Source organism: Aythya ferina (assembly GCF_964211825.1).
Source record: "Aythya ferina genome assembly, chromosome: 3".
Lineage (NCBI taxonomy): Eukaryota > Metazoa > Chordata > Aves > Anseriformes > Anatidae > Aythya > Aythya ferina.
The window spans coordinates 67458091-67472955 of record NC_140298.1 but is presented as its reverse complement, the minus strand read 5'-3'; the positions used below and the strand labels follow the sequence as shown (position 1 = coordinate 67472955).

At 36.2% G+C, this 14865-nt stretch overlaps 1 protein-coding gene across 6 annotated transcripts in view; it reads left to right on the top strand.

Annotated features, from left to right (window-relative positions):
* ASCC3 (activating signal cointegrator 1 complex subunit 3) overlaps positions 1 to 14865 on the top strand; it is a 280518-nt gene that overhangs the window by 43938 nt on the left and 221715 nt on the right. For all 6 annotated transcript variants that reach the window (XM_084513434.1, XM_084513436.1, XM_084513435.1 and 3 more), the window contains 4 exons: positions 4373 to 4493; positions 7193 to 7400; positions 8153 to 8294; positions 8858 to 8983. In XM_084513434.1, the coding sequence (XP_084369560.1) occupies positions 4373 to 4493; positions 7193 to 7400; positions 8153 to 8294; positions 8858 to 8983 (597 nt within the window). The remainder of the gene's footprint in view (positions 1 to 4372; positions 4494 to 7192; positions 7401 to 8152; positions 8295 to 8857; positions 8984 to 14865) is intronic.

The following is a 14865-nucleotide window of genomic DNA, read 5'->3' as shown; positions in this document are numbered from 1 at the left end:
GACCACAGAGGAAAAAACAGTATTCAGCTTATATGTAGTAATGTTCATTATGTTTAAAAAAAAAAAAAAAAGATATAAATACAAATATTGCTGCTATATTGTGTGTTGAGAGGACCATATGCTGAGAGCATGGATGAGTGAATGTGGGAAGGCCTGGAGAACAAGAGTAATGATCCTTTATTTAAGTACTACAAATGGAATGAATAAGAAGTGTTTTTGCTGTAAAAATAGATTGTATCAGGAATTAAATATTGCTAAGTAACATTATTGAGAAAAGATATCAAAATGCTGTGAATAAATGTGTTAATGAAATGCAGAAAGGAAAATGTGTTAGTAGCAATGCTTTTCTTGGAAATTACATAGGTTTTATGATTTAAAAGAAACTGTGGGGAAGTTCTTATTTTCTGTAGTGAATATTAGAAATTTCTGTGCAGCTTACACTAGGTATTTGTCCAGAGGATCAATGCAGTTGGTCAGGGGTAGGTTCTTTATCACTTTGAGAGGCTTAACAGTAGATAGGATTCACAGCTTTCTTAAGCTTTCCATTTTACAGAAATTGGTGCTTCATTTTTCTTTGGCTGCTATTTGTGCTGGTTGATTCTTTACGGACTTATTCAGCGCAGTTGCAGGGCAGTCACCCTGAACAGCATCATGAGGAAAGCAGACCTGTGTGTTAGAAAATGCTGCAGCCTCCTGTGAAAAGTACTACGCTTGTATTTTGTAAATCAACATTGCAAAGCAACTATTGTAAGTGCTCTCTTCACCACTGTGCCCCCAATGGAACAGCCAGACTTAAGACTGAACTGTGGTGCTCAGGACTGTGTTTGCATTCACTAAGTACTGGAGGTGTTGTGGATTTTGCTTTTTAACAGCTGCTTCAGCTGTTCCAATCTACGTCAATTATTTCAATTTATAGCATCAAAAGATAAAATTACTGTCAAAAGGAAGTGTTCTGGCAGAAGAAAGCCACTTTGTTTCTTGATCAGTTGCTTTCTGTGCTGGGGGGCTTCTTTCCTCTTACTAGACAGAAGCCAGTTTTCAATCAACACAGTCCTAATTTTCTCTTTCCTGCTTTCTGATTTATACAGTCAACCTGTTGCTATGAAGTGTAAGATTGATAGCAGCAGTGAGGTGGTTACTTTGTACAAACTTTGACACCTCTTTCTCTTTTGAACAAGATAAATTGTATGTTTTTCTAAAAACTCTTGTTTACTCTTTAGACTTCGATCAGGATTATTTGAGTAGTGTGACTATTAAAAAGGAAGGCAAATTTTGTGCTTTGTCTGAAGATGCCAGGCTGATAATCAAGGCCAGGCATTATCTTGATTGAAGTTGGACCCCAAGAAGGAGCGGTGTTTTCTCTCCAGCTCATAAATCAGTTTTCGTAAGGCACCTTTGGGTCTGGTTGCTGTTTAGATCATTAACGGTGTCTATCATCACGGAAGTTCAGGTTGTTTTTTAATTAGTGTATTGCTTTAGGAATTAGGTTTAAAGATTCCAGAAAACATAAAAAGCGTTTCTGAAATGGTAAAAAGCCTCGTGAATGGACCCTGATGTGTTCTTGAAATCCTGAGAAAATGAGAAGATAGAGAACTGCACCTTGAAATGACAGGATTCTGGATAAATCTGTTGATGAATAAAATATAGGTCTTACAGAGAAGCCTTCAAGGTGTTTTCTTCTGCTCTTTGCCATCTTTTTTCTGCCAATGTCACCATTTCTGCCATCAGTGGTAGATGGTGACAGGTCTTGCAGTTTAACTTATTCTCTATTTCCTAGCACTTACATTTATGTCTTGGTTTGGCTCTCAGTGGTTATTTTCCACCTGTGATCTCTGGCAGCTTTCCAGTGGGTTTGGGAGACAACTTGTCGGTGAGAACAGGTCATTGTTGCTGGTCCTGTACTGTTACACTTCTGTGTCTTGAACAATGAGCTCACTCTGTGTTAGCTGTTTAAAATGTTCTCATAGCATCCTTCTCTTTCAGACAGCAGCATGGTTACTTGGATTCTGCAGACAGTTCTCAAACTGCTGGTAGCAAATGAATGCTACGCTCTGTCCATGAAACAAGAAGGCAAAATGGAGTGCCTCACACTGCATGAGCTTGTTGTGTGTAATACCATACGTTTGGTTCTCTTTGACTGGCAAGTTGTCTGGAGACTAGGATGTTATCTTTTCACCTTGGTGCTCCTCCACTGAGCCCCCTGCCTAGGGATTAAGTGAGAAATGCTGTCTTATGGTAGTATCTGCCTCTGGCATGGACATAGAACGTCATGTAACTTTACTATTTTTTTTTTGTACAACTCTACTGTTCTGATAAGTTGAAATATAGATTTGATGTTTTTTTTGATTTGATATGGATGTTTTTTTTGATTGAGAATATACTGGGAAAACAGGAATGGAAAAACATTTTCCTGTTCTAAAACTGTCACCTGTACCATCAAAACCCATCTTTTCTGATTGAACCTTGTCAAGCTTGCTTCCAGTGGGAGTGATGCTTTGGAGTCCTTTGCAGAGCTGGAAGTATACAGTGGATGTTTTAGGAATAACATGTTGATTGCCTTTTTCCTTTGTTTTGGCAACATTTTAAGTCTGAATATCCATATACTGTGTATGCTGCAGTGAATAAAGTCCTGTTATATCTTTAGATAATATTGGTTAAAATGTAGCAGTAAAGTGACAGTGAATAGCTATGCAAAAGACAAGAATTAATGATGATTGTTAGAGAAGGCTGGATAAAAAGAAATCCATTATAGCTTCAGATCCTTGTCAACAAAATTAATGTCTAGCCAGCAGTTTACTGTCCTGTATTTCTGCAGTTTGATGCTCTTATTTGAGTGTAGGATTTTGTTTGTCCACATTTATTGCATTCTTTTTTTTTTTTTTTTTTTACTCAGATTGCTTCTCCAATTTGCTGTCAGTGGTTACTTTAATAAAAGAAATGCAAAAGTTTATATGTTTCGTGGTCTCTGCAAATGCTGATATCACTGAACTAACGGATGCACCTTACATTTTTCTCAGAAACCCTGGGGGTTAAGGAGTAACACTTTCTACTTCTTTTGTATTATTTATTAAATGCAAGTTTACCTTATGAAGTACAGCTTGGCCTGAAAAAAGGGATCACTATTCTGATGCCCTTCACACTATTTGAAATTTACACAAGCAGATAGCGATAGGACAAGGAGGAACAATTTTAAACTAAAAGATTTACATTAGATTGTAGGAGGAAGTTTGTCATGCAGAGGATGGTAAAGCACTGTCACAGGTTGTTCAGAGAAGCTGTGGGTACCCCATCCTTGGAGGTGTTCAAGGCTGGGTTGGCTGGGGCTTTGAGCAACCTGGTCTAGTGGGAAGGGTCCCTGCCCATGGCAGGGGGTTGGAACTCAATGATCTTTATGGCCCCTTCCAACCCAAACCCTTCTATGGTTCCATGGCTTTTGCAAATATAAGCATCATAACACTATTGCCCAGTGGGCAGAGACAACCGCAGCAAGACTCCCTACTAAGAAGCTGGCAAATTAAATACAGGATAGTAAGAGAACTCTCCTTTTCATAGTTGGAACAGAAATATTTGAATCCTGCAGTGGCCAAATTTTACTCATTCACAGGACTTTACATGAAAACACACCATAACAATTATTCTTACCTGATACCTGAAGTTGAGTTACTTTTAGAAGCAAACTTAGAAAACACTAAGGAGAAATCGTCCTATTTGCCTTTTTATAAAATGAAAAAATGTGGGGAAAAATGTTAGAAATTCAGAACAGTTTCTGAGTAGCTTATTGCTCTGCTATACTGCATTGAATTTTTCCAAAATAATTATGGGTAAGATGGACAGGAAGTGCTTCTCTTGATTGTTTCCTCAAATCTTGCTCTCTTTCACATCTATGACCTCTTTGTAGGATATTAATGTGAAAATGCTGTAGGAAATTTCTCTTATTCACTGGAATGTAAATAACTTCCTATTTATCTGACATCTATAAGAAAGCACCAGTTCTCTTGATTTATCTGGTTATATTATGGAGGAATAAGTTTGTAGCAGAGTTTATGTAAGTAACTATTTAAAAAAAAAATGTAAAGTTTGGTCTTGAGAAGAATTAAATGTTATACAAGAATCTCAAAAATGAATGTTTTATTTAACAGACAAGATTTACAGTTTAAATCTTTCCTACTGAAAACTTTCAATACTTTTCCCTTTTAATAACATAGAATCTGGATAAATGCTAGCAATGATACCTCTTGGACTGAATCACTTAGATTTGAAATTCTTTAAACTTGTTAACAGACATGCTATTACCAAGGATGGAAATATTGCAGTCCTATTTGTAATTTTATGCTAATTTGAACAATGACTTAGGACTTTCTTTTCTTTCTAGTTATTTGAACTACTAGGCCCTGAAGGTTTTGAACTTATAGAGAAGCTCCTACAGAACAGATCTCTGATTGTGGAAAGATCTTTGACTTGTGCAAATGATAACAAGTTCCAGGCATTGCAAGGTATGTGACTACAAAATTGTTATTCCAAATCAGATAAAATTTAGTTTTCTAACTGTTCAATTACATTTCAAGCAGTTCTGGCTACGCACATTTAAAAAGAAAGACAAAAAAAAAAAAAGTGGTGGCGGTGGAGGGTGCTTATATTAGTATAAATAAAGAAATTGCGGTTTGATTACAAAAATGAAATAAATGCCTGTTGTATATTTACTTTTCAACTGTATATGTGCGCGTGTAATTTTAAAAGAAATGTGTTAACATTTGTATCTATTTCAATCAATTACCATTGAAATAACTTCATCTTGAGGTATTCCTCATCTGTTATCCCACTTTCTGTTTCAGTGTTAACATCAAATGGATGTCTTGTTGAGAAAAAGCACAGTAACAAGCACTTCTGGGGAAAAAAAATAAAAATAAATTTAAACTGAAGGATTGATAAGTGAGAAGAATAAAGGGGGCCAGGTTTTATACTCTCATTTTCTTTTTTACATTGCATACACAGAGTAATAGTTTTAAAATCTGTTTTGCAATCGCTGCTTAAAAACAAGTGTTCCTACTTTATTTCCTTACAAAAAATAAATCTGATTGTGAATACGTTGCAGTGTGGGATAAAACTTGCATTGACATAACACCATACAGCCCATTGCATGTTTACAACTCATGGAGTTAGAAAAAAGTTGGTTAGAGCTGATATTGCTGGACTTAGGTATCCTCACAATATTTTTTAAATGCAAACAAACCGTACTTAATATGCATGTTGTAAAATGTTATTTATGCAAGTGTTTGGAAATTCAGCTTCTGCTGTGCTGATGGTTAATCTAAAGTCAGCAGAGCAATCATTAGTTTTATCTGCTACTGATTTCAAAGCAGAAACTATCAGTATAACAAGTTTTTTTGTTGTTGTTGTTGTGTTTTTTTTTTTATTTTCTCATATAACCAAAAGAAAAAAAATATATGCACAAACAATTATGTCTTTTCTTCAACGTGCAACATTTTCTTTTCATTTAGAAGTAGTAGTATTTTGAAAGCTATTATAAACTTATTCTTCAGCATGCCATCAGTAAATAATTATGCTAGAATGTAGAGAGAGAATATTTTCAACATTGTGCTTTTCGATAAGGGTGTTACTGGTTTTATGAATGTTTGTGGTTTTTTTCCTTGTTGTTTCACTTTTTTTTTTTACTGATGACAGTTCTTCCTTCACTGTAGTATAGAAGTCAGTGATATTTGAGTATCTTCTCCAAGACTGCAGATGCTCTGCACCAAGTTCAATTTAATCATTTTAGTAAGGCTTTTTCCTTTTAAGTTGATCAAAGTAATATTCCTCATGGGGACTGAGGTTTTAGCTTTCCAGAATTGTATTTGCGTAGGGAATCATTTGTGTCTGGATGAATTTAGTTGTTTGGTAACTTTGAGTTATTTGTTTTTTGAGAAAATAAGCGCAAGACAAGGAACTATACATTTACTAAACGTTTTTAGAATGCTGTATTATTTGACTGTTATTATAGAATTTAATTCCACAGCCATAAAGGTGATTGTTGTGTTTATCAGACAAATCAAGTAGCAGTTCTTTGTCCTAGTATATTTGGTCTGAATTAAATTTAGGCAGGAAATTGCAACCTTTGTTTTTCCCTTTAACTATGATAGAGAGCTAAAACTACAAATGTGATAGTATTACTGTGGGCATTTTGTCAGTTTATTAGAATTTCTTCAATAATTGGCAAGTTATAGTCACTTTATTTAGTGTGCATGCCGCAAGAGTTTCACTGTTACGGTAGGTTAAAAATTAAATGGCACAAATTCAAATTCAGAAGATTCTTCTCAAATTCAGAAGATTTGAGAAGAAGTTTCCAATTTTCAGGTTCAGGGCTAGACTGAAAAAATACATTTGAAACATACATGTAATTAATAATATGATGGTTAAACCCATATAAGCTAATAATCTGTTTGCTGAATTTTGAAAGTAGAGGTTTAAAAATACTGATGAAATTAAAAACAAACAAAATCTGTCTACCCTGTCGTATATAAAATATTTAATTGTGTCTTTGTTTTCAATCTGCAGTAAAGAACAGTAGTGGCCTAGGAAAGGCAAATGTGACTAGACTTTATCAGGTTCCCAGCTTCCCTGCATTTGTTGTGTATTGTAACTCTTCTGTGGTTCTGATTTTTTTGTTGTTGTTGTTCAGTCCTGATGCTTATCCACAAAAAGGGAAGGAGTCTGGTTGTACAGAATGAGATTACTTTTCTCACTTGTTTAAGGAAATTAAACTGTTGGTATGCTTTCAATACAGTCATGTTATCTAGTAAATATACAGTAACTGTTACAGGAAGAAGCTGTTTAAAAAAATATATATTATTTAATCTATTTTCACAGCTTTTTTTTTTTTTTTTTTTTACTTACTAGTATATTCATATAAGAGAACAGAAAAGAGGCTTTTCCAGTGTTGATGAAGTTATTGTAAATCCCCCAAAGAAAGCCCCTCCTTTTACCGCTAGTTTGCGGTACTCCCCCTCTTACTTTGGGATAAAGAGCTTTTGATGTGTGGTTACTTTAAATGTCCTGCCTTTAAAAGCTGTTACTTCCTTTAGTTTCTTGAGGCCAACTTTTGCATAATGTGCCTAATACATATATTAGAGAAAACAGGAATAAAAAGGATAGAATCCAGTACTTATGGAGGGGCATACCTGTTTTCACATTGCAGAACAGTGCAGGAAGTTGATAGGAGAAAATACTAAACCCAATTATGGCTGTCAAGTTACAATTCAGTCTGAACAAGAAAAGCTGTTGATGAAACAATATCGTCGTGAAGAAAAACGAAATGCCAGAAAAGAAAAACAAGCTGGGGAAGATGGAGAAGGTTCAGGTGAAGGACTAATGTGCTTTGATCCCAAAGAGCTGCGAATGCAAAGGTAATAAATGCCAAAAGTTGAAAAATGCTTGTGTTGTAATTGCTACTTCAACGTATCATAAACGTTTATTTTCTTTTAGTTTGCTTTGGAAATTAGATGATACTGACTTCAGGTCACGTTTTATTACAAGTGTGGATTATTTTTTTTTTAATATGAAAACCTAATTTTCAGGGAAAGAAAGCAGTGATCTGCTTAATGAGAATCTTCTTGGTCTCATCTATGTGGGCTGGAGATGCAGATTAGAGAAGTAGGCTATCTTTCTTAGTTCCTGTGTGCAGACTACTTGCTTAAGATTTATGAAGTCTGTACTAAATCTAGCAGAACTATCTTTCTTTTTTTTTCCACTACAGATTAACGGGTGCTATTTTCCATGTTGTCAACTAAAGGTAGTGGGAGGAATAAGGGAGGGAGAGAATAAGGAGCAAATAAGGTGTTGCATTTCGTATTGAGAAGAATATAGTGGGACTGGTATTTAACTGTGAATGCTTGTTGCTGTATTGTGTAAAAAGAGGCAAAATTCCATTAGAAAAGCCTTGCACTGGTTGGATTGATTTTTATCTGTTGTTTGCAATAAGGACTTAGTTTAACTGATGCCAGTGAATAACACAGTAAAATTCTTTTGTTAATCATTTTATAAACTTTTATTTTCCTTACATTTCTCCAACTTTTTCTCTGACTTTAATACTATGTCCACTTTTTGTGATGGCTGCTTACAATTGGCAGAATTATTGCAGCTATTTTTCTGCTTATAGGGAACTAGCGCTTTTGAATGCTCGAAGTATGCCTGTCCTAGGTAGACAGAGAGAGATGGACTTTGAAAGAATTCATTATCCACATGTTTACGATTCCCGAGCTGAAGCTATGAAAACATCAGCATTCATCGGGGGTGCAAAGGTACGTCTTCAGCAATACAACTATTCCAGTGAGTAATGTGCAGCAGATTTCCTTTTGTTCCCTTGGAGATTCTCCTACTAATCGGAGTCCTGTGCATGAAGCGGTGTTTCTTTACAGAGGGTTTTAAATGCTCACATATTTTGTTTTAATTTTGTCCCTAGAAGAAACAATCTCACTCTCAACTAATGTATTTGTTTTTATTTCTAGGGTCAGTTAGGTCATTAAAATACTATTTTTCTCCTTCTATCTTTTGGAAAACATTGAATTAGACTTTAACAAAATGAATGCTTTATGAAATTCTAGACTTAATGGCTTTTGAAATTTAATAAAGGGGAGTTATCTGGTTTTTTTGTCTTTTTGAAACCGTTTTCTGAGTAGTAAAACTGATTATTTTCCATTTAGGGGGTTCTGTGCTATCTGTAAAATGAATCAGGGAGAATTGTTTTTATTTGGGATTCATTTTTATGAAGGAAAGTGATGAAAAATTGCTTCAAGTGGGCTATAAAGTAATGAAACTTTCTGTTTTCATATTTTCAATTAATTTTCCTGTAATACCATTTTAGGTGTTCTTACCAGAGGCAGTTCAGAGAGAAAACAACAAAATGTATGAAGAGGTGAAGATCCCCCATAGTGAACCAATGCCTATTGGTATTGAAGAAAAAATTGTGTACATTAAAGACTTAGATGAGGTGAGTAAACCATTTCAGAGATATTAAATTAGTTTTTACTTTGCTGTTACAAAAATTTCAGTGAATAATATGTACAAATGTGATTTGTGATGTGCAAATAGAGCCAGTTAATTTCTTCACTTCTAATTTGTTGGGGGATGTTATTTTAGTGATATAATTCTGTTCATGATGACTCTGATCAAAGAAATTCCTCCTCTAAATTACTACTTTGTGAACTGCAGTTTTTAGTTCCTGTGGCATTACGTATTCAGCTACATATGGTTGAGCTGTGAGCTGGAACACTATAATGTTCCCTTTTTAAAAAAAAAAAAAAAAAAAAAAAAAAAAAAGGAAAAATAAATGAGGAGATAATCATAGAATCACCTAGGTTGGAAAAGGCCTCCAACCATTCCCCTACCACCAGTATTACCCCCCTAAACCATATCCCTAAGTACCACATCCAACCTTTTGGTAAACACCCCCACCCCCCAGGGACGGTGACTCCACCACCTCCCTAGTCAACCCGTTCCAATGCCTGACCACATTTTCTGAGAAGAAATGTCTCCTAATTTCCAACCTGAACCTCTCCTGGTGCAGCTTGAGGCCATTCCCTCTTGTCCTATTGCTAGTGAGAGGAAGCTGACTCCCGGCTCCCCACAACTTCCTTTCAGTTAATTGTAGACAGAGCAATAAGGCCTCCTCTTCTCCATACTGAAGAATTCCACTTCCCTCAGTTGCTCCTCACAGTACTTGTGTTCCAGGCCCTTCACCAGCTTTGCAGTCATTCTCCAGCAATGTTCCAGGGCCTTGATGTCTTTCTCGTAATGAAGGGCCCAAAACTGAACACAGTACTTGAGGTACAGCCTCACCAGAGCTGAGTACAGAGGGATGATCACCTCCCTAGTCCTGCTGGTTGCACTATTCCTGATACAAGCCAGGATGCCGTTGGCCTTCTTGGCTACCTGGGCGCACTGCTGGCTCATGTTCAGGTGAGCATCCATTAGCACCCCTAGATCCTTTTCCTCTGCACAGCTTTCCAGCCACTCTGCCCCAAGCCTGTTGTGCTGCAAGCACAACGGTTGTTGTGACCAAAGTGCAGGACCTGGCGCTTAGCCATGTTGAACCTCATCCCGTTGGCCTCTGCCCATTGATCCATCCTGTCCAGATCCCTCTGCAGGACCTTCTTAGCCCACGGCAGATTAATGCTACCCCCTAACTTGGTGTCATCTGCATACTTACTGAGTGTGTACTCAGTTCCCTCATCCAAACCATCAATAAAGTTGTTAAAGATACTACAGCCATTCTGTACTTTTTATGGAGGAGTGAACCTTGGGTTCTGTATCTTGACTTCTGAAGATTGGCTGGTGATGGCACAGCACTGTTATGCCGTCCTTGGGACTGCATGATAGTGGTGCAAGGTATTGAGTTATGGTGCCATATACTGCATATGGTGCAAAAGCTGGAATGGTGCTCTGGAATAGCAGAAGGTGGTAAATTATTATTAGTAAAACTTTGATGATAGAAAATGAAGAGCAGTGAGGAAAAAATGCAAGTGAAACAAAGATTAACATTTTAAAGTTTATTGATTTTAAAATGATGAAAAAGCTGAAGCAAGGGAAGAAGAAACTAGCATTAAGTCTGCAGTTAGTATTCACAGTCAAGAACTTGAAGTACCCTATCACATCTACCTGTTTGCTCCTTGCTGTATTTGTCAAACCTGTTGATGAATGGTAGATTTGCTATTGATTTCAAGGGGAACATAAAGAGCAAGTCATATGCGTGTGTGAAGAAGGCTTTATGTTTCTTAGCTCTTAAACCACATACAACATGGAAAAATGTTCCACTTTTTTTTCCCTGTGGAAAAACAGAATATGAGAATATAAATTTAATATGGTCACCCAGAGAACTTTTTTGGGGTTTTTAGTAAAGTTTGTCTTACATAAAGATTTAACTCTTAAAACAGAAGACAGTATAATTTTAGAACCTGAATCTATTCTTTTGTGCTTGGGTGACAGTACCTACTGTCATGTTTATGAAGTGACTGACAGCTTAACTAGATAGAAAAGTTGAGCCACTGCAGCTGTAAAATGTGACATTTTATATGACAACTTGAAGCATGACAGCTTTTTGCAATGAAATGTCTTTTCCCCTAAGCACAGAGCTAAATATTACCTATTAATCTGTAGTTTTGCCAGAAATACCAATGTTTCAGGAGACAGCTACTCCTCAGAAAAATGTAGTTCAGATAGAAAAATTTCAGACAGAGATGGTTTACAGATATTTACATTTAAAGTATTTAAAATAAAGGTAGAATGTATCAATTATACAAATTTCATAAATATTTCATCTCTTTTGTAGCCTATGTATCATCAAGAGGTATGCTTTTCAGTTTTAAAGTGACATTTTGAAAATGAAGCAATCTTTAAATCTTTACTCTTCCATATGCTTCCTATTTACAGGAAACAAGGTGTCAACAGCAATGACAGTCTTTAATGTATGAATACTTGTGTATTTAATCCGCCCCCCCCAACCCCTACTTTTCAGATTCCTGTTTCTTTGAGTGGGACTCTTAGATTTGAATCTTACTGAACAGCACCTTTTTCTTAACTAGGTAAAGCAATTGAAATTTCCAATGTGTGCATTGTTTAAGATACCTTGGTTAAGGCAAAAGTTATTTTCTGTATGTCTGTTTTAGATCTTTCATCTCTTAAAATCTTGGTGCTTAAAATTTTTGCCGATAAACTCAAGCCAATTTAGAGGGCAAAAAGTTTTCCTGTCAATATAGTTTATTCTTTTTGGTGAAATAGTGTTAATCAAAAGCAGCAAAATAAACTTGTTTAGCGTTCTCTATGTAGTATATATAAGAGCTTGTAAGATAACTATCATTTCTCTGTATTGGTATGTTTGCAAGATTATATAAAGTAAAAACAGATGGGCAGGAAAGATTGGTGACAGTACATGTAACTGTAAATAGTTTGTAGTGGTATCTAAAGGCATCATGAGGAAGCTGGGAGTTTTGCTGTTACTATTATGAGATGCCATTATTACTACATTTTTTATGAAAGCCATTGAGATGGTCTGAACATACAGATTAAGGTATTCATTCTGTGATCAAAGTGTTTAACGAGTCAATGTACATGCCACCCATAATAATAAAGTTCTCCAGGGGAGGGAGAAAAAAGCATAGAACAGCTAAACCAGCTATTGTGTCTGTTACAAGCATATTTATCACAAAGCTGTCCAGGTACTTGTTGATGTATAGAGAAATCTTGATGTATTCAAAAATGATAAATATTTTCCTTCCTTTGAGGCTTTTCTTTCTGTTTTCGTCTGTTCTCTGTTTCAACGGTCCGATTTCTGTTGCATTTTTTTGTGAGTTTCTTGCCTTGCCATTTGACTGTTCTGGCTACATCCAAGCTGATGCTCCAGATGATTCTTTCCTTTTGCCTTGGGTACCAAGATGTTTTCGTCCAGGTATTAAAAATAAAAATAAAAAAAGAAAATAATAATAATAATAATAATAATAATAATAATAATAATAATAATAATAATAATAATAATAAATTGCTTCTAAGATGTTTCCTCTTTTAAAATTATCTTTTTAAGTCCAGAAAATAGATCACTTTAAAACTGTTACTTGAAAAGTAGAACTGTTTGACTTTCAGGCTTAAGCTCTGAGGTTATTTTCCACAGAGGCAGAGCTCAAGAGGGAGCAGATTGGGATTCAATGTAGCGTGTTTGGGAGTCCTTGCAGAGCTCCTAAAGCTGTGTGGTTTCAACCTGGTGGGAAGAGGCCAGCTGTTATATACTGCTGACAACCTCCCTGGAGACACTTTCTCTACAAGATAATGGTAGACGATTACCAATAGTAATCTTCATTTGCTGTATGCTTTCTTCTGTAAGGTCTAGCTTTCTTTTCCTCATTTTGACAAGCTATGATATGGTAACAACAGTAAAAATGGTTTTGCACTATAGAAGACCATAGAACCATGGAATATTCCAAGTTGGAAGGGACCACACAGATTGAGTCCAACTCCTGGCTCCACACAGGATCCAAAAAAATCAAACCATATTTCTGAGAGCCTTGTCCATATGCTTCTTGAACTCCAGCAAGCAAAAAGGATTGTATACTGCTGTTCTAGTGAAAAAAAGTATTAGGCAATTTCTTTGCTGAGCTTCCTCCTTTTCATTTAAATGTGTGCCACCTTTGAAACCTTAGAGACACTTGTATGACATACTAGGAATTGTTTCAAGCACAGAATAGTACAAATTTTGTACCGTAAGACAGTTTCTTGTGCCGCTTTCTGGACTCTTCTTGACTTGTTAACTCCTTTGCCCAAGTGTGTAGAGGGCCAATAGCATACTGACTGGTGTCAGAAATAGTGTAGCCAACAGGACTAGGGAAGTGATTGTCCCTCTGTACTCAGCTCTAGTGAGGCTGCACCTCAAGTACTGTGTTCAGTTTCAGGCCCCCCACTACAAGAAAGACATCGAGGTGCTGGAGCATGTCTAGAGAAGGGCAACAAAGCTGATGAAGGGCTTGGAACAAAAGTCCTATGAGAAGCAGCTTGAGAAAATGGGATTACTTAGACTAGAGAAAAGGAGGCTCAGGGGGAGACCTTATCACTCTGTAGAACTGTCTCAAAGGAGGTTGTAGCGGAGTGGGGATCACTGTCTTTTCCCAAGTAACAAGTGATAGGACAAGTGGAAATGGCCTCAAGTTGTTCAGGGGAGGTTTAAGTTGGATATTAGGAAAAAATTCTTCACTTGAAAGGATTGCAAAACATTGGCTGCCCAGGGAAGTGGCTGAGTCACCATCCCTGGAGTTATTCAGAAGATGTGTAGATGTAGTGCTTAAGGAACATTGTTCAGTAGTAGACTTGGAAGTGCTGGTTTTAACAGTTGGACTTGGTGATCTTAGAGGTGTTTTCAAATCTGAATAATTCTCTGATTTAGTTTGGAAAAGATCACCAAGTAAGATTATCATAAGATCACCAAGTCCAATACAGGTCCAACAACGTCAAATAGTTATACCTAACACAGTCCAGGTTATATGCTCTTGACATTATAAAGAATCCTACTTTTTGATTTGAAAATTTCCAGTGGTATCTCCATTCATTCAAGGTTAAAAACCTGCACTGCATCTATTTTCCCAAAGGACTGGAAAGAACTAAACCCGACTCTGAAGTGTGACCAATAAAAAAAGTACATGAGAAGGAAAGTGGCAATAAAAAATAAAACTTAGTACTTAATGATGTCTATTATGTATGTTGGCAAGCGTCGATCTGGAAACATACCTACAGAAGCTTCACTGTGCGGCAGAGTGCATGCATCTCAAGAAGTTAATATGTTTATACAGTGTAGTAGTGTAAAATTCAAGTGGGTAGCAGAGGTGGCAGTTGGTGGTGTAGAGGCTAAGGAGGGGGAAAAAATCAACATTCAACTTAATATTCAGATTGCCTGGCACATGAAAATTCTGTTACTTGGTTACTCTGTCATCTCTGTCTTTAAGGGACAAAAAAAATCCTCAGAGAGTCCTTGAGGTGTAGACATAACATAATGCTGGTAATTAAGCTAAATTATCAGAAAGTTTAATTTACCTTTAAGTTTTCTTTCAATAAGGAGAACGTAAGAATTAATCTAAGAAAGAGCTAGATCTTTGAAAAATATTTCACTTTCAACTGAATATTTATGCAAGAATTTTTATCTTACAGGCTTTTGTCTCAAAGGAGCTTTGTTTCTTTTTAGTCTGTATGTTTGCATTTGCACAAGAGTACTTTTAAGTATGATATATATTTCTCTTCAGTTATGTGATTTTGGTTACATAGTCAGCAGTTTGGGTGCAGTCTTTGACGATGCACCATGCACATTGCAAAATGCTCTGTTAAGTTTAATCTTCACAG